Below are 21,928 nucleotides of genomic sequence, written 5' to 3'. Positions count from 1 at the left end.
TCGCGAGACGAATTTCGCCTCACGATCTGTTTCAATTTTCCGATATTAACTCATCATAGCATCCCTAGACACAGATAAATCAAAGAAATCTATATTTTCCATACAAAAAAAACGAATCAGAAAGACAAACTAAATCGTAGAAACGGAGAGCTAGAAGATGACTGCTAAACTGTAGAAGAACCCTAGATGAGGCTGTGGTAGATGAAGTATCTTTAGATCAATTTATATAGAGCATGTATTAGGGTTAACGCGATTATATCGTAGCCGTTAGAATCGGAATTATAACAAAGGCCCATTAGGATTTAACTAAAAGGCTCATTATTATATTGGGCCTAAATTTTATATCTAATAAATGACTTGATGACCCGACCCGTCCGATAAGTTGACCCGCAAACTGAAATCATGAAAATTATATATGTTGCTGAAAAATCCCAAACACTGTTTTTTGTTGTATAAATCGGATCTACACACACCTGCGCGGTAATATCTGATCTTACAGAAGAAGATTCTTTGTCTCTTTGATAAATTCTCGGGAGTAGGAGGAATCTGTCCGGGGGAGTTTGAGCTATGTGGAGTTCGATTGCCAATTTGAAGGAGAATTTGAACAAGATCGCCCTCGATGTCCACGACGACGACGACGAAGATCTCACCATTTATGGGTCCACCAATGGCGCCGGCGCTGATATATTGGGCTCTGATCGTAGGAATTCTAACGGGTTTAGGTACTCGAGGTCTATATCGAGGTCTCCAATGGCCAATGGTGTCGAAACGCCTGTTAATCATGAGGTCTATTTCTTGTTCTTGCTCATTCTTGGATCATCTTCTTCTGGAGTGTTGCTTTAATCAAATGACTGTACTAGTCTTAGTTGGGTTTTTGTGTGTTAACTTAATACTCTGAGAAATGTAGTTGGTTGTTTATTTATCTATGCTCAATTTTGTTAGATTGAGAGATTTAAAGCAGAGATTAACAAGCTTCAAGAATCAGAAGCAGAAATCAAAGCCCTTTCGGTTAATTATGCGGCTCTCTTAAAAGAAAAAGAGGTAAAGAATGTACATTGGTTTTTATCAAGAGTCTTGCACATACATTGGTTTCGTGTTCTTTCCTCACACAGAAGTCACATGGTTACAGGATCAGATTTCCAGATTGAACCAGGAGAATGGCTCGTTGAAACAGAATTTGACTTCAACTAATGCCGCTCTCAAAGAGTCTAGAATGAATCTTTCCAGGGCATCAAACAATAATGCTATTAAGGTAGATATGTTCTATACTGTGCAGCATGTCCATATACCATTGTTAGATGTTTGCTTAAATGATGTGTAATAGATTGTATATGATGTGTAAGTGATGCTTCTCACGATCTCTTACATTAGATTAACTAATTGGCTTCTGCAGGGAAACAGTGATCATTCACCCAACGGGTCACAGAAGTCCCCTACAAGTTGGAAAAGTCGAAACCAAATGTACAATGGCATTGCCTCCAAACAAAACGGGAACGATTCCGAGTCGCATAAAAATGAAAAGGTATTTCGATCATATAATTTGCCATTGTTTTCTTTGTTTGTTAGATACATGTATTCTGATGTATTGATGTATCAGAGTTTCAGAATGAAATCGTCAGGTTTTACTTAGATATATCTGGTACTATTGCCATATTCTCTGCATTGAAAGTGCAATAAATTACTCTGGTGTGTGCTTTTTCCTAAACGCGGAACTCTAAGCGACAATATGAATGCCTTTTAGGAGTTTGCAGATATGCTTGAAGAGAGAACCAGGTCGATGGCATCTGCCCAGGCTAGAGAACTTGAGAAGGAGCGAGAAAAATCAGCAATTCTTCAGATTTCACTACAGGGTATATAGCACCACTCGTTGCTTGATTGTTTCTTTACTTCTTATTTAGTCTCACTCACCTTGCATTCATCAGAGGGGCAGAAACATAATGAATCTTTCAAGGAGGAACTCCAGTCTCTGAGGTTAGATAAAGAAAAAGTAAGTATTTTCACCTAAGATTATTCCAGTCTCTGAGGTTACATTTTTTTTTTGTTTACTTAGATATCACCATTGTTACATTACAGTTTTGTAATCTGATTAATGAGTAGACATTTATTCCAACTGTATGCAGACGCTAATGGAGAGCAACAAACTACGTAGTGAATTGGATGCAAAATTGGCTGAAATCAAACTATTGCAGATGAAGTTGAGTGGTCGGGAGCAGCAGGCTGTTGGAATTTCCATAGAAAGTCTAAAAGAGGTTAACAAAGCTCTGGAGAAGGAAAATAACGAGCTTAAGGTGCATTGTCGTGCAAACTTAACAAGAAATTTTTCATTTTTAGTTTCCCTCTGAGCTTCAGACTCTGATCCTAATCTACACTTTTCTGTTGTGTAGTTGAAACGAAGTGAATTAGAGGCTACTTTGGAAGCAAGCCAGAGGTCAACAACTAGGAAACTCTCCCCAGAGGGCACAGAGGCTCTTAGTAGACATCATAGTAGTTTGGACAAGGTTCTTTAATGCTATTTTTTTATTCAGTTGGTCCTTTAACCATAAGAAACATTGTTTATATGTGAAAATCAAGTGTGGAGCAAGCATTTATTGTCCCTTCTACTTTTCCTCATGTATAATTTAGGAGAAGCCTGGAAGCTTTCCTGGGAAAGAAGATATGGATAAATCTTTGCAGAGGCTGGAAAAGGAGTTGGAAGAAGCACGAAGAGAGAAGGATAAGGCAAGGCAAGAACTGAAACGGCTTAAACAACACCTGTTAGAAAAGGTTATTATCCTAAGCTAATTTCTTACCTACTATATATGATAATGAGGTTATGAAGCACCAGCGACAATTTTGCAACAATTTGCAATAATATTGTAAAGTTTATCGATTATCCTATAACTATAACTTTTAAGATGTGTAGTGAATTATACTTTTGAGTTTTTGACAGTGTTCTCTTGGTATCCGCGAACAAAATTCTATAATAGTTTTCTTGGTTTATGCTTACAGGAAACTGAGGAGTCTGAGAAAATGGATGAAGATAGTAGATTGATTGAAGAACTTCGCCAGACCAATGAATATCAAAGGTCTCAGATACTAGGTTTAGAAAAAGCTCTTAAGCAGGCAATGGCTAATCAGGAGGAAAGCAAGTCGAGCAACGACCATGAAATCCGGAAATCAAAGGGTATAATTGAAGACTTAAATCAAAAGCTTGCGAATTGTTTGAGAACAATAGATTCCAAAAATGTGGAACTTTTAAATCTTCAAACTGCTCTTGGCCAGTACTATGCTGAAATTGAAGCTAAGGTTTGTATTTATTATGAAATATTGTTTCCCCTTTTATTAGGTGTAACCTTAATTCATTTATGTATTTCAATTCTTTAATGTTCTAGGAACATTTTGAACGAGAGCTTGCAGTGGCTAAAGAAGAGGCAATGAAACTCTTAGCTCGTCTGAACGTAAAATTTCTAATCCTTTGTTTTGTCAAGTTGTGAACTATATATGATATGTCATATGGATTTTGGTTTATGCCATTTTTCTGTTTCTTAAGGATGTTGATGAACGGTTAGAGTCATCAAAGAAAGAAAAGGAGGAAATGACATCGAAGCTGTTGCACGCTGAAAATATTGCAGCAGAATGGAAAAACAGAGTAAGCAAGGTTGAAGAAGACAATGCAAAAGTAAGGCGTGTTCTTGAGCAGAGCATGACTAGGCTCAACAGAATGTCCGTGGACTCCGATTTTCTCGTTGATAGGTGGGCCAGTAACTTTTATTTTACATGTTATTACATGTTTCTTCAGATTCTGATCATCTTCTCATGTTGTTCCTTCAGGCGTATTGTTATCAAGTTGCTGGTTACGTACTTCCAAAGAAATCACAGCAGAGAGGTAAGATTTGTGAAATTATAATTCAATGATCCATTTTGTTTTACTTAGCCTCTCAGACAAGATATATCAGAACTTTGAAGAGGCAGTAGAAGTAGGTTTCGATTGTTTCAAACCAAGTCTTTTTTACGATTACAGTTAAATGGCCTTAAGCTAATAATTATAGAGGAAAACACTTTATTACGACTTTTAACATGTAAAGCTTATACAAATAACATTGAGCTAATATGTATCTCATCTGAATGTTTCTGAGTAGGTCTTGGACCTAATGGTTCGAATGCTTGGATTCTCAGAGGAAGACAAACAGCGAATAGGATTAGCACAACAAGGAGCCTCGGGTAAAGGTGTAGTTAGAGGCGTACTGGGATTACCTGGTCGCTTAGTCGGTGGCATCTTAGGAGGTGGTGGAGGTGGTTCACCGGATTCGCATCCTAATATAGCTTCAGATAATCAGGTACCAGTGGCTTCACAAAGAAATAGCGTCTCAATGGAATAAAATCATTTGCTTTTGCTTGATCTATTTGTCTCTTTTGTTGGCTCTCAGTCTTTTGCAGAGATGTGGGTTGATTTTCTACTTAAAGACGCGGAAGAGCGAGAGAGAAGAGAAGCAGAGGATGCAGCAAACAAAGAGCAAGAGAAGGCTACTAATACTACTACGCAGAGGACACCATATGAGCAATCTGATTCGGAGTTTTCAACGGTACCTCTTACATCATCGGATAGTAATCACAGGCTCTCCAGATTACTCACTTGACCCAGTTTGGTATATATACTCTTCTTATACACGTTTTGTAAGAATCCAAATATCTTGCTTCTTGTGTTGTAATTATCTCTCTCTCACACCTATATTCCATTAATTCTTTTTCTATACCATTGATTTGGAGAAATGAAAAACAAAAAGATATCTGAAGCTGTTTTTTTCGTGATGTATTCTATACCATTTATAATGTTAATTACTTTTATTTTCACCTGTCATGATGACTCCTACAAAATAATTCGTTACTTTTTTAGCAACAAAATAATGACATTTTTTTTATATATGGAAGCTGTCCAAAACGAAACATGTCCCACGTTTCCTGAACTCAAGAATCCTCCATTGATAGCCGGAAAAAATAGTATTTAGAGGAAGAAGAAGAAAAACACTTGTTTGGAGTCAAAATGTGATAAAATTGTAAAAGAACAATTGGGCCATAAGCGGCAAAACTCTGCAAGTGACCACCAATTTCACATGATCAAAAACTTAAACCAGAAAAAAACACGTAATCTCTTTAACCCAACTTTGCCTTTGCCTTGAGAGAAGCAACGGGAATTTTAGAAAGGACCTTCTCATCAAACACCACATACTGTTTCTGCAACTCCTTCATTGCTTTCTCTGCCAATGGGTCAACCTTGTCTTCGTGTTTCTCGTATAGCATTGGCACTGTGTGCAATATCACGAAGCAGATGTAGACCAAAGTCAAGAAATTGCACCAGTTGCCCACCACTGAGATGATCCATAGACCAACAACAACCTGACAAAACAAAACTCGTCATCAGATTCAGGAACAATGAGTTACTTGCATGATCTTATAGGCTATGGCATGCATCATGTCCCTCCCAAGACACACGTGATCCAAAACAGAGAATTTCCTATACTCTCCTCTCACGCATTGTTGAATTAAAGACTTTTAAGTTTACACGGTAAATAAACAACGTTAAACAGATGAAGGATGGAAAACTGATTTCCCATATGAACTAAACCATTTTCTATATTGTTTAAAACTGAAAAGTAAATGTCAGCAACAAAGATTGAGCATACCATCAGGAATTTTTTCAGGTCCCTTCCTAAAGCAATGCTCCGTAGGATAACGAAAGCTTGGTTTAGTTCGTTTCTCAGGGAAGAAGCAATCACAAGGAATGCATCCTCGGGAACATGGACTTCTGGAATTTGAGGTGGAGTCCTGCAAAGATGAAAAAAAAAGGTTTTAAGACCACCATTAAAACCAGAAACAAAAACAAAAACAAACGTCGAGGCCTTAACATGACCAAGGGTGTGTGAGCCTTACTTGTTGATAAATGTGTGAGCATTGGACCATAAAAAGAGGCCACCAAGAGCGAGTATAGAAATGTGACACAAAAGACTCAACAAATGATACTCAACCAGCTCGAACAAAACCCAAATAGCAGTGGCAACACCAAGAACAGCAGCTGACAGCTTTTTATCCCTCCACAAGAACACATCAGCAGCTGCAAAGAAGAAGAAGAAGAATCATTGAGAAATAAGGCCAACGACATGAGAGAAGCATACAAACAAACAGAGTTTAGAATTCCTCAGAGCTCAGAAGTAAAAAAACATAATAAAGCCATATCATTGGTTTCATAACAAAGTTCAAGTCTTAATTTTGGATGCCCAAATCATTCAGGGGAAACAAATCTTACAAGAGCCCTCACATTGCACAGATCAAGCATCAATAAATAAATGAAAAGAGATGAGATATAGATTAAAAAAAAAAGGCTTACGCTTTCCACCACCGAGAACCTTATGAACAGGCTTCTCTCTACCAAAGAGACGATAGATCTTGGCCTTGACAGCCGAAGGCGAATCCGGTTTCTCGTATTCGGATTCAGACGATGAAGACGAATCGTGATGATGAATCTTCTCAGAGATCTTCTCCATCAGAGATTCCTCCGCCGGCACAGATTTCTCAATTTCTTCCGCCATTGATTTTTCAAAATTGAATTCTCAAAAATTCAACAAAGAAAATCCAAAACGTGTGAAGGAGAGGGAGGAAAAATATGCAAAGCAGTGAGGGGCCGAAATAATAGGTTTTTTTTATTACAAAGAGGATTGATTTATTATAACCACGAGCCTGAGGTTCGGTACCCCCGAACGTGTGATGGTTTGGATTTTAATATTTTTGAAATAGGTTCATTAACGGCGTTCGTATTCATTAAGACATTAACCCATTAATAAAAGGAAGGAAGCAAACGGACGTTAATTGACGGAGAAGCAGAGAGCCTCGAAACGTGTAGGCAACCAACCAAAGAGGAAAAGCTGGTCATACCTTTCCATTAAAGTAACCGTCGCTACAGGTCGATTTACGACACGTGTCTCATATCGTCTCGCAACATCGACGCCTCAAACTTAATCCTCTTTATGATGAAGCATTTTAATTAAAAAGGGCTCACGACGTAACTCTCTCTTTTTCGATAAGCGACTTCGGTCTAGGTCGAATGTTTAAGAAAATTCATGGGAAAGGGGGGTCCCGATGATTTGTAATGTAAAGTCTACAAAGTATTTTTTTTTTAATAGTATATAGTCTATATAACATTCCCTTACCAGATGACATTCATCTGTTTGTATACTGAGCGGTTAGAAAAAATAATAAATTGAAATCAAAGCGAGGTTAATCACTTGATTACAAGGACATACTACCACTAAGCTCCAACAGTATCACCACCACAAGATAGTGCAGGCAGGGAAGTCAAATAACACATTCACATTTCATTATTACATAACAAATTTTTCAACAAATATATAAATAACATATGTTCACACCATCCAACCTTCTCTCTTGTGAATTATGATTAACGTGCCATTTACAATTAAAACCCCCTTCACGGCTATCATCGAACCAGGAACTTCAGCATCTAGAAATAATGTAGAATTGCTTGAAGGCAACGCTTTAAAAATATAACGTAGATGCATGTTTGCCATCTGTTTGCCTGAAACAAATATCGCAAATTAAATGTGATCGATAAATAAAACTGTGTATGCAAAAATTAATTTAGGATACTTTAATTTATAAAAAAATGTCATAGACTAACTCAACCAACATTTGGACCTACGAGATTAAGAGAGAACTTCATCAACTACTGTACTTGGGATAAAAGAGATATAAACTATACTATCTTCACTATTTTTGTTCCCAACTTTAGAAACATCTATTTCCGACATCCAACAAATCTAATATTTTAACTAAAGTTAGTTTCGGACCCTTGAACCTGAAAAAAAAAAAAAAACGGAAAGTAAGTTACCTTGTTCAAACTCTAAACCCTTTTGTGTACTGTATGTTATAAAACACGACCGCGTATTATATTTTGAACCGCTCATACTGGAAAAAAGGATAAATTTAATGAGGTAAATCATTCAAATTGGATTTCATTTCGATGATATTAATGGAAAACCCCACTTTTGACGGATTTTTTTAATTTACAAATCAGTAAAGTTGTAGTGAAACGGAGCAAATATAATAAAGATTACCCTAATTAGGCGAATGGATCTATGTAAATAATAATAGTAATAATTATCATCTTCTTGCTCTCATCCGATCGGCGGCGTACTGCGAGAGCGGCACAACTTCCGACAAAGGTGTCGACAGAGGTGTAGATGTCGGCGTCGGAAGCGGCGAGTTACGACAAACAGGACAAGATCCGTTGAGTTTAAGCCACGCATCAAGACAACACAAGTGGAAGTAGTGTTTACACTCGGGCATCATCCTCAGCATCTCCGCTTCTTTATACTCACACAAACAGATCGAACACGTCGTATCTCCTCCGCCGCCAAACCCATCGGAGGACGCGGCGGATGAATCTTTGGAATAGTGGAACTTAGGGTAAGAGTTGATGACTGCTTGATCGAATCCCACGACGACATCACCTGCTTCGAGATCATTGTCTTCTTCAGCGACGAATATTATGCGAGGGAGGATTACACTTCCGCCACGGTCTCCTACAGATTCCACGGCGGTGGTTCGGCGGCGGGAGTCGCGGCAACATATATATGAGGATAAAAGGACCGTAGAGAGAAGGACGAGGAAACCGAGAGCTATGGCTATGGAGTAGCCAAAGCCTAGATTTGTGAGGTAAGAATGGTTGGAGCCGTGTGGAGGTGGCGACGGTGGAAAAGGAGGATGGTTTAGGAAGACGGAGGCGGAGGAGGCGGCTGTTGACATTTGTTGGTAAAGAAGAAGAAGACTGGGTCCATGTGAGAGAGAAGAGAGTGATAAAAGATTTTTTAAAAAATTAATTTTGTTTTTGAAAATTTTGTATTTTAATTAATTTAGTTAGAGAAAGAAGTGAAGAGAGGTGGGTGGGAATTGCAGCTGATGCATTTAATATAGTTTGGAAACTGAAATTTGCATTTATTAAATAAGTTAGGTCTTATTAATTAAGTGGCCCAACGCCAAGGAATATAAATTTGTTTACCTTTCATTGTATTTTCTTATTTTATTTGATAATGTGTTCGAGCCTTGTAACATTGACTGTTTAACAAGATTTGTCAAATTCGTATATGATGGGTCCAATTAGAAAATACTATTTTATACTCCTTTCGTTGTCTTATTTTGTTGATTTTTTTGGTTCGAATTGTGTGATTCGAGGCTTCTCACTGCAATTTACTAAAAAAGCTCTCGTTGGCTCTTGGCTTTCGTACTAATTAAAGACCCGAGGTTCGAAAAACTGCGAATGGTCGACTCGCAAACGAACAATCGGTGAGCATGTAACTTAACCACGACGATCAGACATGGGAATATGGTCAAACTAGCAAAATAGTATGTGTGAAATCGTTAAAAGACAGATTCATAGATTGGTTTAGTATGACATAATCAAATAAATTAATACGCTAATGGTAATGGATTAGTCGTCGGTCAATTCTTGGAACATTGACATAAGTTTGATATTTTAACGAAAGCGTTATGTTTACTCCATTAAAAAATTTCAGCAACTGTACACAAAAAACAAAAAAAAAACAAAAAAAAACAATTCAAGAAACCAAAACAAAATAATCTAAAACAAATAGAGCATGTAAATAGTGATCTGTCATGGAAGTTCGAATCCGCTCGCATAAGGTTGAAAAATAAAATAAAACAAAAAAAAAAAGGTTAAATCGATCCTAACGTACGTATACGTATACCTCAAAAACCGATTTTATTCTTGCAGTCGACATCTTGAATCGCCTGGGCGGTGATGTTCACAGCCATCGTGCAGTTCATCTTAACAGTCACGTGCTTCTTCACGACCAAAATCTTCACCTTACCACCAACCCTAGTATAACTCCACACGTTCACAAGACCCGACGTACTCACTTCTCGACTCAAACCCGGATCCGCCAATATCCGATCAATCATAATATCAACCGTCAAGTTCATCCTCGAAGTCCGATGTGGTTTCGCCTTCCCTGGTAGCCCATGAGCTTCACCTACCACCGTTCCTTTGTAATATATATCCGTCGTGGTGTTGGAGTACTTAAACGACGCCATATTTGGATTCTTGACTGACACGTCAACGATCATGGAGATGTTTGTTCCCAAGAGTTGGACCCGACCAGTCCCCATGACTGAATCTAGGCCGTTGACCATTACACGGTTCATTTTGATGGTTGGGTCTTTGACTCTGAACACCGTGAAAACTAAAGTCAACACGATCGTGAGTAGAATCAGAGATGTTACAGTGATGCAGATTAAGCATTTCATCCGCTTCCTGCGACGGAGAGTATTGTGCCTGGTGTTGGAGGCGGATTCGTCGCTCACCGGAAGAATGGTCGCCGGAGCTAGTGGACGAACATGTTCTGAGTCGTTCATGGTGGGGCTATTTTGTTTTATTGGAGTGATTGATTAATCATGGATTACGTGATTTATATATAAACGAAACTTAGCGACGGAGAATTTTCGATTTTTATATTCTACGTGTCCTGTGTTTCATGTGCTATCAATTGTTTAAGAGAAACTTAACGAAAATAACAAAAAAAAAGTAAAAGAAAAATCAATGTAATTGTCCTAACCACTAACAAAATTGGTTCAATTATTTCGTGGAAGATGGGAATGATATTAATTAAATTGGGTCTGATTTTATTATAACGGTCATATGACTTCATGCGTGGAAGAAAAGTAGAAGCTAACGTATCGGTTGGGATGCCGATTCCGCCAATGAGAATTAGTCAGCTCGTTACACGGGTTTGACTTTTGCGTCAACGTCCGAGGATTTCTTTCGAGAAGGAAAAAGGAGTATGCATAATATACTATTGTTTCCACTTATAAATTAATTTTAAAGGTAAAATCTACCTCTAATGTTGTTATACTTTCATCTAGTTATGTTCATTTGAATCTGTATTTGGGTGTGAAAGCATACAGCATTGTTTTTGAGGATGGTGGTTTTGTTTTTGTTGATCTTTTACGATTATATCAACAGCTGGTTACTAATTCAATAATTTGAAAGAACAAAGACAGACTATCTGGAATTTTAAACACTAAAACCTTTTTTTTTGGGTAGTTTAAGTGAATTAAGATGCAATTTGCTCCTAACTCATTAATCTCTTCTCAGTTAAGGTTAGCTGGAGACAACCTAGAGCTTCATACATTACATGGTCCCCCTTGCCTATTTTCTCTCTTAACTACAATCTTTTCTTTATTACCAGTTCAAAAACAAACAAAAAATTGTTTGTTACTTAGTAGAAATTTTGTGTCGAATGCTTCAAATGTCTTTCACTCATGACCTTCACACGCGGGTATCTTTTCACTTGTAGTTTTCACTTTGCCCAAATGTCTACGTACAATTTTACTGATATGGATCACATCTATCGACATATATATAACAGAAACAAGAAACGTATTTTCCTACGCAAGCATCTAACTAAACGTTATGAAACACACCACGGAAAACATATATAAACCAATAAACCATCCTTAACAATCCAATAACAAAATCAACAACAACAACAAAAAAAAGAGAGTCCAGAAATATAAACTTCGATCGTCTATGATTACCGAATGGTACTTTATTGAAATTAAGATGCAAAACTATAGTTGAATTAGAAGAAGTCGCGAAGGGAAGGCAGCTTAATCTCACCCTGAGTAGAGATAGGAATGGTGATGTCACCAACAACAGGAATGTCGAAGGTTAGTCCAATGTCGAGTTGATAGTCAATGTCCCAGTCCGTACACATGTCCTTCATCAGACTAACCGCTATGCTATAAGCCACCTTAACTGGTACGTCCAGAACCGTCGTGCCGCTCCCAACCAAAGAACCTGGGTCCGGAATTGTCCCCGACGCGATCGTCCTACAGCAACCATAAATCAGCCTATGATGAATATGCACTACACTAAGGTTAAAATAATTTTTATCTACGCTTAAATCCTCAAAATACAAAACCTGAGACGATCTATCGCTTATTTGCCTTGATATAATGTGTTATTAGTATTTTGTATACATGTGTAAATTTAAATCGTTCATATAGAATTATAGATGCTAGATTAATATCATCAATGCACATGGGTCGGATACTAAAAATTGGTAGTTGGATACAATACGAAACATATACAATTTTGTGAAAGAATCAGATTTTAGCCATTTCGGTAATGAGAGTCGACGCAGAAAAATACCAACGAAATTTATACATATATTAATTACTTCATCAATAAATAATCAAGCATTAGAGCAGATATAAGTATAATAACTAATTTACAGATATTTTGAATCATTAATACCGGAGAAAAGAAGATAGATCGGATATATACACACCTAATGAAAAGAACACGGATATTAAAAATCAATATTAGGCTAGATCTATGTATACGGATTATATATATCGTCATGATCTGAGTGATAACAAGTGCACAATCCGGATACGTTTTGCTACACGACACCGAATAGACGTGAAAAAAAAAAACTCAATTTCATTCGTCGGATGAATAGATAGCGTAGATCAGACGGTACAGAAATTAAAAAGCTAAAATACAAATACACGAGAAGCTGACTGACCTTGTGGCACTCTTGAGGATGTAAGAGATCTGACAAATAGGGATGGATTGAGAGTAAGGATTCTTGACGGAGACCTTGGCGTGATAATCAACTCCTTCACGTGTCACGCCTTTGAAATCAACGTCGTCCACGGCGGCTTCAGGCGTCGGAATATTCGCCAGCTTCTCCGCAAAGAAACCTTTCGCTTTATCTAACAAGCCTGAAATCACCGATGCCTTCTCTTCCACCACCTTCTCATCCGCTGATGCCATTTTTTTTGGTTTTGTTTGGTTTTTGTCAATCGTTCTTTCAAAATGATCAGATCTCTTCTTATCTCTCTTTGTAATGTCTCTATTGGCTTTGTCGGTTATATATATTTGTTTCCTCTTTTTAAGGATGAGAGTAGATAATATAGCTTAATTTCCGGAGCGTGACATTTTTTTTTCTTTCCTTAGTTGTTGTAAAAAGGAAAGGAACAATCTAATTATTCTTTTTTTATCATAGAAAAATTAAAAGCGGTCCATAATGCAGATTCTAAGGAAAGATCCGTTTTTGGAGCATGATGGTCATAACGTGCGTTCCTTACTGCTTTGCTTGCCCGATAAATGTACTCCTCCTAATTACGTTTGCTATAAAATAAATACTATATGACTGTGTTTTATATAGATTTTTAAAAGAGAGAATCTAATATCCATTATATTAAAGGTCTAAAAAATTAATAAATCAAAATCTATTAAATTTAATTAGTCATAATAGTAAGAAAGGTTTAATTTTTATTATTCAAATCTGTAAAATATAAGATGGAAATGGTATCTTACATTTTTTTTTTGGTAAATAATCTTAAGAATATGGATATATATATTCTCTTTTACAATTAGTCAAAAACATAGCTTTCCTAATAAAACATGGTATGCAAAATATTGGAGGTAGTAGGTATACATACCTTTCTGTTGATTGTATTTGCCAAAGTTAACATGTGGATTTATGAGGAACTTGAACATATTAGTATTTTTTTTCCCTTTAAAAAAAAAAAGAAAACCACTAATCCATATTTATTGGTTTACTTTTGTGTGGCTTCGACTTCGTCAAGACTTTTTCGCTTCTTATTTTTCGTGCCTATTTGAGGGTACTGACTATCAAATCAATGATCACACACGATGAGGCAATACTTTATTCAAACGAATTGAAACTGATTATTGGCTGGGGAAATTCAACCGATCGAAACCATATCCGGTTAACCAGATTGCTTTAAATATGATGACTTGGTATTTGTTTCATTCGGATAACAACTGTATTTTTTGGTTATATAATTAACTACCACTGATTATTATTAATAATCAAAATGGGATTGAAATTACGAATATACTACTAGTACACGAAGGCCTCCGTTCGTTATACGAACCACGGAACGTTGTATTGAAGAAATTATAATTCTTCCTGTCATATGCATTGAATAAAAGACCATTGCAGATTTATGCTTTGGACAAGTCATGATACCAAAGAAAGATGATTGGAAAAAAAGCAGAAACTTCTATGGTAACACAACCTCTACATTAATTACATTTTTTAAACGGTAAGGAATTAGCTATATGTCCAAGAACTCATCGACCAAAATTTGACGTTTTCACATTCCATAAGATAATAGCAGAGTGTAAACAAGTAAAATTAAAGACCCAAACACACGCCAATCCACTCTGACTGTTCAGTGGCTCTCAAAATTCGGTTGATTACGCTACATAAAAATCCGACATTGAGCTTATATAAAAATGATGCTATCTGAATTTTAAATATGATGCTTTTGCCCCCAATTTTCTCTGGCTTTCTCGATCATTCCTAAACCAAAGTAAAAAACAGAACACAAGCAAGCAGCATCGGAGAAGATAGAGAGAAGAGAGAGCTTACTTAAACTCCTGAAAAAGTTTAAACCAGCAGGGTCCAACTAATAACCCGTATCTCTGCATTTCTCAATCTGAATCCCAAAAAGGAGTCGACGGAAGTTTAATACGATCGAACAGAAACTGGTCGGCGATTGAGGTTTTTTTTTCTTCAGGATGGAGGAGATATTCTTGGTTTTACATAACCAGAATCCGGTTTAATTAAAATAGAAAAACAAAAAAAAAAACTCCGTCGCCGGAACTCGAACCCGGGTCTCTCGGGTGAGAGCCGAGTATCCTAACCACCTAGACTACGACGGATTTTGTTACCCTTATTTCATATATCTTATCTAACTGAACTGAGTGTTGCTTCGCTGTCAGTGATTGGTTTATTGGGAAATGTGAACCCAGAACTGAGTCGCCACTCGTCAGAATCTTCAGAACTTGAATCTTTTCAAATTAATTTCGAGTAAACATACACTCACTAGAATCACACAGAGTTTTAATTCATCAACATAACTAACAATGGCTTCCTCACTCACTAGGAGTTGCTCTCGCTTCTCCAAAAGCCATCTCCGTCCGTTTCATGAGTAACCTACCGGAAGACACAGTCTACGGAGGACCGAAGCCGCAAAACCCAAACCAAAGAGTAACACTAACACATCTCAGACAAAAACACCGGAAAGGAGAGCCCATCACCGTCGTAACTGCCTACGATTACCCATCCGCCGTTCACTTAGACTCAGCTGGCATCGATGTTTGTCTTGTCGGTGACTCTGCTTCCATGGTTGTTCACGGTCACGACACAACACTTCCTATCTCCTTAGACGAGATGCTTGTCCATTGTCGTGCCGTTGCTCGTGGCGCTAAACGTCCTCTTCTAGTTGGTGACTTGCCTTTTGGTACCTACGAGTCCAGCACTAGTCAGGTAGTAAAATCATCAAAATTGAATCTTTTCGTCTTCTGCTTGTTACTTGTTTAAGTAATTAGATTCGTTATTTAAAAAAGATCAATGCTTTTGTAATGTTTTCAGTTCATTTGCTGATTTAGGTAACTAGATTCTTGATAGAGATGTCTCAACTGATTTTTGGACTTAAAATGTTGCTCTAGGCAGTTGATACTGCAGTTAGAGTTTTAAAGGAAGGAGGAATGGATGCCATTAAGCTCGAAGGAGGATCACCTTCTAGGATCACTGCTGCAAGAGCCATAGTTGAAGCAGGAATTGCGGTTATCGGCCATGTGGGTCTAACTCCTCAGGCTATCAGCGTTCTTGGTGGTTTCAGACCACAAGGTAGAAACATAGCTAGTGCTGTTAAGGTTGTTGAGACTGCCATGGCTTTACAAGAAGCTGGATGTTTTTCGGTTGTTTTGGAATGCGTTCCACCTCCCGTGGCTGCTGCCGCAACCTCTGCCCTCAAGATACCAACCATTGGCATTGGGGCTGGACCTTTCTGCAGTGGACAGGTTTTTTATTAGAAAAAGTTCCTTCTTTTTTCGGTTCTCAATATTGAGTGTATCCAAGTGCGAAATTTGTAATTCTTATATCCGTTACTTGAAAACGCAGGTGTTAGTCTACCATGATCTTCTTGGTATGATGCAGCATCCACATCATGCAAAGGTCAAATCCTGACCCAATAAAGCATCATCATCGTTTTCGGAATTCATTCTCTTGTTGGTTCATTAGTTTTCAACGTTTTCTTGTTTCATGCTCTTGGATTTCATAGGTTACACCAAAGTTTTGCAAGCAGTATGCTAAAGTAGGAGAAGTGATTAACAAAGCCTTAATGAAATACAAAGAAGAAGTCTCTAAAAAAGTGTTTCCAGGTCCTTCTCACAGTCCTTACAAGATCACAACAAGCGAGCTCGATGGGTTCCTAACCGAGTTGCAGAAGCTTGGCTTCGACAAGGCTGCTTCTGCAGCAGCTTCAGCCGCTGAGAACATGGAGTCTTTAAAGTGATAACAAGATCCTCCCTGTAGTCAAATTCAAACAATAAAAAAAAAAATCACTGTTCAAATGTTATAAGAGAAGGCTATGCATTTGTATGATCAAATGGTTGAAGGTGGGATGCTTTCCTGACGCTGAGATATATTACGCTTTGATTTCTGGTTTGTGCTAAGCTAGACGCGACCATGATGCCCTAAATATGGTGGAGAAATTGAAAGTAGCAGGATTGTCTCTTGACTTGCTGGCTTATAACATGCTCATTATGTGATAAGAACAACGCAGAAGAAATTCATGAGTTGTTAACTGATATGGAGGGAGAAGGTTTGATGCCTAATTCTATCACTTACAACACTCTCATTTCCTATTTCGGCAAACACAAGGACTTTGAAAGTGTGTTCAGAGGACGATGGAGAAGATGAGAGAAGAGGGGTTTGTTCCAAATGTTGTAACATATGGTGCGATAGTCCAAGTTTATTGCTACTCTGGAAAAATGAATGAAGCATTGAAGCTGGCTCGCACTCAAAGGTCTTGCCAAACGCAGTGATATACAACATTCTCATAAATGCCGTTTGCAAACTCCGAAACCTGAAACAAGCGCTCCGTCTGAAACAAACTCCGAGACCAAATCACATCACCATGGAAGTTCTAATGAAGCTGCTCCAGAGGTTGGTGAATCAAAGAAGCTAAAAAAGTTCATGCAGGGTTACTCTGTCAATTCTCTGACTGAGAAGGATATACCTTTACTTTAACTTTAAGCCGAGGTAATGAGACAATGATAGTATTTTTATGTGTAATTTTTACATTGTCAGATGTACATTCATAACTCTGTGATCCCATATTTTGAGCTAATGCATAACAACTCTTCAACAGATTCAGTACAGATCTCTAATAGTAAAGTATCCCATATTGATATTAGATTCAAAAGGAAGTTTTTATATTTACTGTTTAGAAATCTAATCTGAAATTAACATCATTCTTCATCCGCTAGTTTCCCATTAATCCACGGCTGGGTCTCAGAAGTTGCTTGAACAGAGCAATCTTAGGGACATTCCAATTCTCCACATGCCTGCAAGCATTCATAAAACTATGTCAAACAAGCTTCTTCTTCACAAGAATTTCAAAGTTGAGATAACAATGTGTTTTAAATGAGCTGCAAATCTCTACCTGCAAATTTTCCCGGATTCTGTGTCGAAATAATACTCCGTGTAACCAGTTGCTGTAAAAACAGATTTGACTTTCTCATGAATTTTCCATAAAAGACATAAAAGTGTTGCCCTTTTTTGTGTCTTCATAACTAATCATTTGAAGCTAAAAAGTTGCAAACTTTATCCTAAAAGGCTACAAAAAACAATCTGAAACTTTAATGGAGTTGATAAAAGGGAACCTGACAGAATTGGTTTCCATGGGAATGACATGACACAGCTAAACTTCCAATGTCCAACTCCTTTATCCTGCAAAACAAACTCATGACGGAGCTCCGGCGATGAAAACATTAAAACAGTAGTTTTTATCCGACATCAGAAAAACAAAAAAGTTTCATCTTTTATAAGTTTGAGGGTACCTCAAAATTCTCCCATTTCATGAGCTTCATATTCGATTTCTCGATGAGGCTTCCGAAATTAGTGCAATTCCTTCTGAAACGAGCAAGACCCTTGAAGGAACCAGCCGGATCGGCGAATTCGCACTTCTCCTCGTAAACCTCCGGCGTCAAGTTCCCTGAAAACTCAAATTCCGATTCAGAACGAAAGAAAACAAAATCTCAGGTTTTTTCTGATTTGGATGTTTTTGTTCACTTGACCTGTGACGAAGTACGATCGTTTGAAGTCTTGTTTAATCGAATCCACTACAGCTACACGAACGGCTCGCCCCGAACAATCAACCGGAACCTCGAAGCCTGTCACACTCGGAGGAGAAGTCTCTGGAGATCGGAATACCGAAGCAGCGATTCCGAGTAGCTCAGATCCATACCAAGCGATTTTGAGTAGAACATTCTCCGGCTCGGGTCCTTTACTTGTCTGTTGCTCATTCTGTCCTCTGCAGCTCACTCCAGTTGCTCTGAATTGGCAGTTACGCCGGGAGATTGAACGGCCAGCATCGCCGGAGTAGATATGATTGACGGTGGCGATTGAATGAAAGGAAAGAGAAGCTACCATTTTTGGATTCAATTGGTACTGATTAGTTAAGGAAAGGCGACTTTTACTCAAAAGATATATTTTAAAGTATCTCTCTTGTGGTTAACAGAGACCACACAATGATAGTGAATCATATAAGACGATCTCTTAATATCTGACTCGCCAAACAATGAATCAAATTAATGGTATCTCAGAACAAGAATCTCTATAGACTAAGACAAGTTGTGTTGCAAAACAAAATTGAGCTGATGTGTTTTTACATTTTCTTGGTAGCTTATATCCCAAGAAATATGTGGTTCTGATCAGCTAATCATGTCGATGGCACCGGGTAAAATCCGAAACTTTCTAGGTAGAAATCCAAGATGCTCTCCATCTGACTGAACATAGATACTTCCGCTGCCTGAAATCTCTTCAACTTCGATACTTTGTACACTACAAAAATAAGTGCATATACGTGGTGACTTCTCAGTTGCTAAGGTCACCTAATATGTCAAGTAACCGAAGAAAATCTTACCTTCTTGAAGAGACATTGTTAACCGAGAGATGCGTCCCGTTGTATAGCTTATGGAGTTTAAGTACGAAATCATACCATTTGAAGTATTGCAGAACCACAACCTGTAGAGAAGTGTATGATGGTCAAGAAGAGTTATCATATTCACAAAATAGGAGGCTTAGAGATCGAAGAAACAAATTATTGCACCTCAAGGTTTCCATTTCCAGGGACGGCGTTGGGCGTGATTTTCATTCCGCCACCAAAGTATTTAGCGTTTCCAACGCAGAGAGCAGTGACCTGAGGATATAATTCCCATTCACCTCCATTGACCTGAGAGTATAACACAATGCTCTGAGGTGTATAACCTACTATGGTGAAGAAGAAATTTTTACATAAATAATTGCTTACCCTGATTCTCATATCTTGGTTATCATGCCCCATAAAAGCTTGTAGGGCACCGATTACGTAGCACAAGTTTCCAAATTTCTTGTACTTTGAAGCGTAAAAACCTGCCTTTGCGCTCCTGCAAGTGATGAGCAACATATGTAAGAGGTTTACAACCACCTCATTAAGGATAAATCACACAGGAAATTTCCATGATATGCTTACAAATGAACATCAGCAACGTTTATGAAGTAATGCAAATCCCTTCCTTCCTTGTTGGCGATAACACCAACATCAACCCGTGATCGCATCCCTGAGAAAATTCTGGTTATGTGATATATGAGAAATAATTATAATGAAGTTGCAAAGTAGTAAGTCCTAACTCCTCAAATGGACTCAGTGACATACCTTTAGCAATGCGGTCCACAGCTTCACAAGGATCATTGTTCCTAACAAATGCAGGACATATTTAAGATCTGGCACAACATTGTTTCGAAAACAAATCACATCGAACACAAGATGCAAAAACTAACCAACCAAATGTTCTAGCAAAATCCGAGCCAGTACCTAAGGGAATCAGCTGCCACAAAAAGAGATGGACTGAGATCGTAAATTCCAAGATATACACAAACAAGTAGAAAAAAGGTCAATTCAAGTTACTGACACCAAGTGCAGTAGAATGACTAGCTTCGCTGTTGAGACTACTGACAGGTTTTCCCTCCCAAAAGAAACCATTGACAACCTGTAAATAAAAAAAGATATAATGAGTAAAGTTGAGACTCTTCAGAGCTGAGTTCTAGCAACCAAAGATATTCAGTTCCAACCTCATGCAGTGTTCCATCACCTCCAACCGCAATAACAGCATCTGCCCCATCCCTAATAGCCTGAGAGGATAATTGAAAGCTACAAAACGATCAGCCTAGAACCAAATCAACAAGACAGAGAATACTGTAATTGTCAAAGTAGTAAAATATACTTTAACTGCTCCATACCTCTCTTGTAATGTCAATGGCATGAGAAGGACCCGTTGTTAATGACTCGCATACCTGCAGAAATAAACAAGATGGCGAGCAAATTCAATTTCATGATACATTATAAGAAAGTGAAGTAGGCTATAATGGAGATGGCATTAATAACACAGAGCACAAAAAAAGGCAAGTGAATCGAAAACTCACATTACAGTCTTTACCAAGACGAGTACGAAGGTAAGGAAGCAACTTCTTCCATTCTTTAGCTGTTCTACCATTAGCACCTAATTTCATAACCATAAACTTCAGTTCTTCTACCTCGAGATTGATATACTCATATAAAAAATCCAAAATTTATTCCAAATCTCAGTCCTTTCTTCGTACCTTGAGGGTTTACAACGAAAACGAGATCACGGAGAGTGGAGGAGGAGACGGCGGCGGCACCAACACCGCGAAGGATCATACGATCAGATGAGAGACCGGAGGTGATACGTTGCGGCGTCCTAAGGAACGAAGGTTGTTTCGCCGTGAAAGGGCAAACTGAGATGCAGCAACTGGATAATAATAGCATCGTATAGCCGCAGTTTCGGCTCCGGGAGACATCGTCGCCGTTATCAAGTTCAACGTACGGTTTCAAAGAACCCTCTGTACAAGTGAGAGGCTTTTCTTAACAAATTCTATGGGCCGATTTCTGGCTTTAAAATCTATATTAGGCTTCACACATATGGCCCATAATAACGTTTTTTTAATATGTCTTAGCCTTGCAGTTTGTCTATATAGTTAAGACGTAAAGATAGAGATTAAAGAAACAAGAAAAACGAGTCAAGTTGAAAATTACATTAAACAGCGCTTAAAGTGGGGATCGGTCTGTTTAGTGTGGAACTAGTCTACAGCTACATGACAGCTGTTATATGGGCTTTACGGCCCATTTATACAAGTCTGTGGGAGTCGTAGTATATAAATTGTATAGTTTATAGCCGTTATATTTGGTTTTAATCTATACTAATTTTAATAGGAACTATAAGCTCATAAAGTCGTCCACATTTCATTTTAAACCTTTAATTGTGATTAGACACTTTACTAATTAACATTTTTAAATTTCCAGAATTTTCTATATTAAGAATTATTTTAAACAACTAATCAAGATTTGACATATCATTTATTAATATTTTTAAAATTTCCAGAATTTTTTAGAAAAAAGAAAATTTTAAATTTATAGAAATAAAAGAACTATGCACAATATCCCACATCGGCTAGAAATTTTTTAGACAATGGTTCATAACCAATATAAATAAGATTAATATGCTTCCAACAATGAATGAGCAAGAAAACTTGATTTATCAGGCGTCCAAGTTTAAAAGTATATTCGGTTTGATCCAGTTTTTTATTTGATCAAATTAAAACTTTAAAAAGTTTCAAAAAAATAAATTCTAATATTTAAAAATTTTAAAAGTTTTAATATTATAAATATTGAAACTTTTAAAAGTTCTTAGCTTTTAATTTTTTTAAAATATTATAATTTTTAAATTTTTAAAAGTTTAAAATATTATAAA

General features: G+C 37.5%; 7 protein-coding genes, 1 non-coding gene and 1 pseudogene across 21 annotated transcripts; 2 read left to right on the top strand and 7 right to left on the bottom strand.

Moving 5' to 3' along the window:
• Positions 1–433: 433 nt before the first annotated feature.
• Positions 434–4,830, top strand: LOC104793586 (golgin candidate 4). 2 transcript variants are annotated; one of them, XM_010519981.3, is made up of 15 exons: positions 434–786; positions 943–1,041; positions 1,130–1,252; positions 1,394–1,522; positions 1,742–1,850; positions 1,923–1,987; positions 2,121–2,288; positions 2,385–2,498; positions 2,623–2,763; positions 2,989–3,285; positions 3,372–3,437; positions 3,530–3,732; positions 3,811–3,865; positions 4,119–4,316; positions 4,407–4,830. In XM_010519981.3, the coding sequence occupies exons 1-15, from the start codon at positions 568–570 to the stop codon at positions 4,614–4,616; spliced, it is 2,196 nt and encodes a 731-aa protein (XP_010518283.2). In that variant the 5' UTR covers positions 434–567; the 3' UTR covers positions 4,617–4,830. The 2 variants fall into 2 exon arrangements, with proteins under 2 accessions (XP_010518283.2, XP_087311362.1); XM_087455236.1 differs by having other exon boundaries at positions 441–786; positions 1,923–1,971; positions 2,190–2,288.
• A 104-nt stretch (positions 4,831–4,934) lies between these two features.
• Positions 4,935–6,735, bottom strand: LOC104793585 (reticulon-like protein B5). The gene is made up of 4 exons (XM_010519980.2): positions 6,362–6,735; positions 5,908–6,088; positions 5,661–5,802; positions 4,935–5,373 (listed from the first exon to the last, which is right to left on the bottom strand). The coding sequence occupies exons 1-4, from the start codon at positions 6,561–6,563 to the stop codon at positions 5,131–5,133; spliced, it is 768 nt and encodes a 255-aa protein (XP_010518282.1). The 5' UTR covers positions 6,564–6,735; the 3' UTR covers positions 4,935–5,130.
• Positions 6,736–7,214: 479 nt separating this feature from the next.
• Positions 7,215–8,931, bottom strand: LOC104793584 (RING-H2 finger protein ATL67 pseudogene; annotated as a pseudogene). Of its 3 annotated transcripts, XR_015559527.1 has the most exons (3): positions 8,106–8,931; positions 7,880–7,956; positions 7,215–7,567 (listed from the first exon to the last, which is right to left on the bottom strand). The product of XR_015559527.1 is annotated as an RING-H2 finger protein ATL67 pseudogene, transcript variant X1 (transcript). The 3 variants fall into 3 exon arrangements; XR_015559529.1 differs by lacking the exon at positions 7,880–7,956 and having other exon boundaries at positions 7,215–7,846; XR_015559528.1 differs by lacking the exon at positions 7,880–7,956 and having other exon boundaries at positions 7,448–7,567.
• Positions 8,932–9,521: 590 nt separating this feature from the next.
• On the bottom strand, positions 9,522–10,668 carry LOC104793583 (late embryogenesis abundant protein At1g64065). Its single transcript, XM_087455235.1, has one exon. The coding sequence runs from the start codon at positions 10,420–10,422 to the stop codon at positions 9,757–9,759; it is 666 nt and encodes a 221-aa protein (XP_087311361.1). The 5' UTR covers positions 10,423–10,668; the 3' UTR covers positions 9,522–9,756.
• Positions 10,669–11,477: 809 nt separating this feature from the next.
• LOC104793582 (desiccation-related protein At2g46140) lies at positions 11,478–13,211 on the bottom strand. The gene is made up of 2 exons (XM_010519974.3): positions 12,600–13,211; positions 11,478–11,898 (listed from the first exon to the last, which is right to left on the bottom strand). Exons 1-2 carry the CDS (start codon positions 12,848–12,850, stop codon positions 11,649–11,651), a joined length of 501 nt encoding a protein of 166 aa, XP_010518276.2. The 5' UTR covers positions 12,851–13,211; the 3' UTR covers positions 11,478–11,648.
• Positions 13,212–13,729: 518 nt separating this feature from the next.
• Positions 13,730–17,267, top strand: LOC104793578 (3-methyl-2-oxobutanoate hydroxymethyltransferase 1, mitochondrial-like). Its single transcript, XM_087455234.1, has 4 exons — positions 13,730–15,380; positions 15,563–15,916; positions 16,017–16,070; positions 16,177–17,267. Exons 1-4 carry the CDS (start codon positions 15,039–15,041, stop codon positions 16,408–16,410), a joined length of 984 nt encoding a protein of 327 aa, XP_087311360.1. The 5' UTR covers positions 13,730–15,038; the 3' UTR covers positions 16,411–17,267.
• TRNAE-CUC (transfer RNA glutamic acid (anticodon CUC)) lies at positions 14,701–14,773 on the bottom strand. The gene has a single exon. It is a non-coding gene; the product is annotated as a tRNA-Glu (tRNA).
• On the bottom strand, positions 17,164–18,844 carry LOC104793579 (uncharacterized). Of its 2 annotated transcripts, none has more exons than XM_010519970.3 (5): positions 18,197–18,844; positions 17,960–18,114; positions 17,783–17,849; positions 17,563–17,614; positions 17,164–17,464 (listed from the first exon to the last, which is right to left on the bottom strand). In XM_010519970.3, the coding sequence occupies exons 1-5, from the start codon at positions 18,549–18,551 to the stop codon at positions 17,383–17,385; spliced, it is 711 nt and encodes a 236-aa protein (XP_010518272.1). In that variant the 5' UTR covers positions 18,552–18,844; the 3' UTR covers positions 17,164–17,382. The 2 variants fall into 2 exon arrangements, with proteins under 2 accessions (XP_010518272.1, XP_010518271.1); XM_010519969.3 differs by having other exon boundaries at positions 17,783–17,861; positions 18,197–18,649.
• On the bottom strand, positions 18,686–21,054 carry LOC104793581 (sphingoid long-chain bases kinase 2, mitochondrial). Of its 9 annotated transcripts, none has more exons than XR_015560084.1 (12): positions 20,760–21,054; positions 20,583–20,659; positions 20,400–20,453; positions 20,232–20,291; positions 20,072–20,149; positions 19,941–19,987; positions 19,816–19,856; positions 19,633–19,731; positions 19,432–19,546; positions 19,231–19,353; positions 19,045–19,145; positions 18,686–18,962 (listed from the first exon to the last, which is right to left on the bottom strand). XR_015560084.1 is itself a non-coding variant. In XM_087455230.1 (12 exons), the coding sequence occupies exons 1-12, from the start codon at positions 20,944–20,946 to the stop codon at positions 18,833–18,835; spliced, it is 1,101 nt and encodes a 366-aa protein (XP_087311356.1). In that variant the 5' UTR covers positions 20,947–21,054; the 3' UTR covers positions 18,686–18,832. The 9 variants fall into 9 exon arrangements, 4 of the variants coding, with proteins under 4 accessions (XP_087311356.1, XP_087311357.1, XP_087311359.1 ...); XR_015560088.1 differs by having other exon boundaries at positions 19,945–19,987; XR_015560085.1 differs by having other exon boundaries at positions 19,633–19,720; positions 19,945–19,987.
• Positions 21,055–21,928: the final 874 nt, after the last annotated feature.

Source organism: Camelina sativa, chromosome 6, assembly GCF_030686135.1.
Source record: "Camelina sativa cultivar CO46 ecotype springtype chromosome 6, ASM3068613v1".
Lineage (NCBI taxonomy): Eukaryota > Viridiplantae > Streptophyta > Magnoliopsida > Brassicales > Brassicaceae > Camelina > Camelina sativa.
This window is presented reverse-complemented; position numbering and strand designations above follow the sequence as displayed.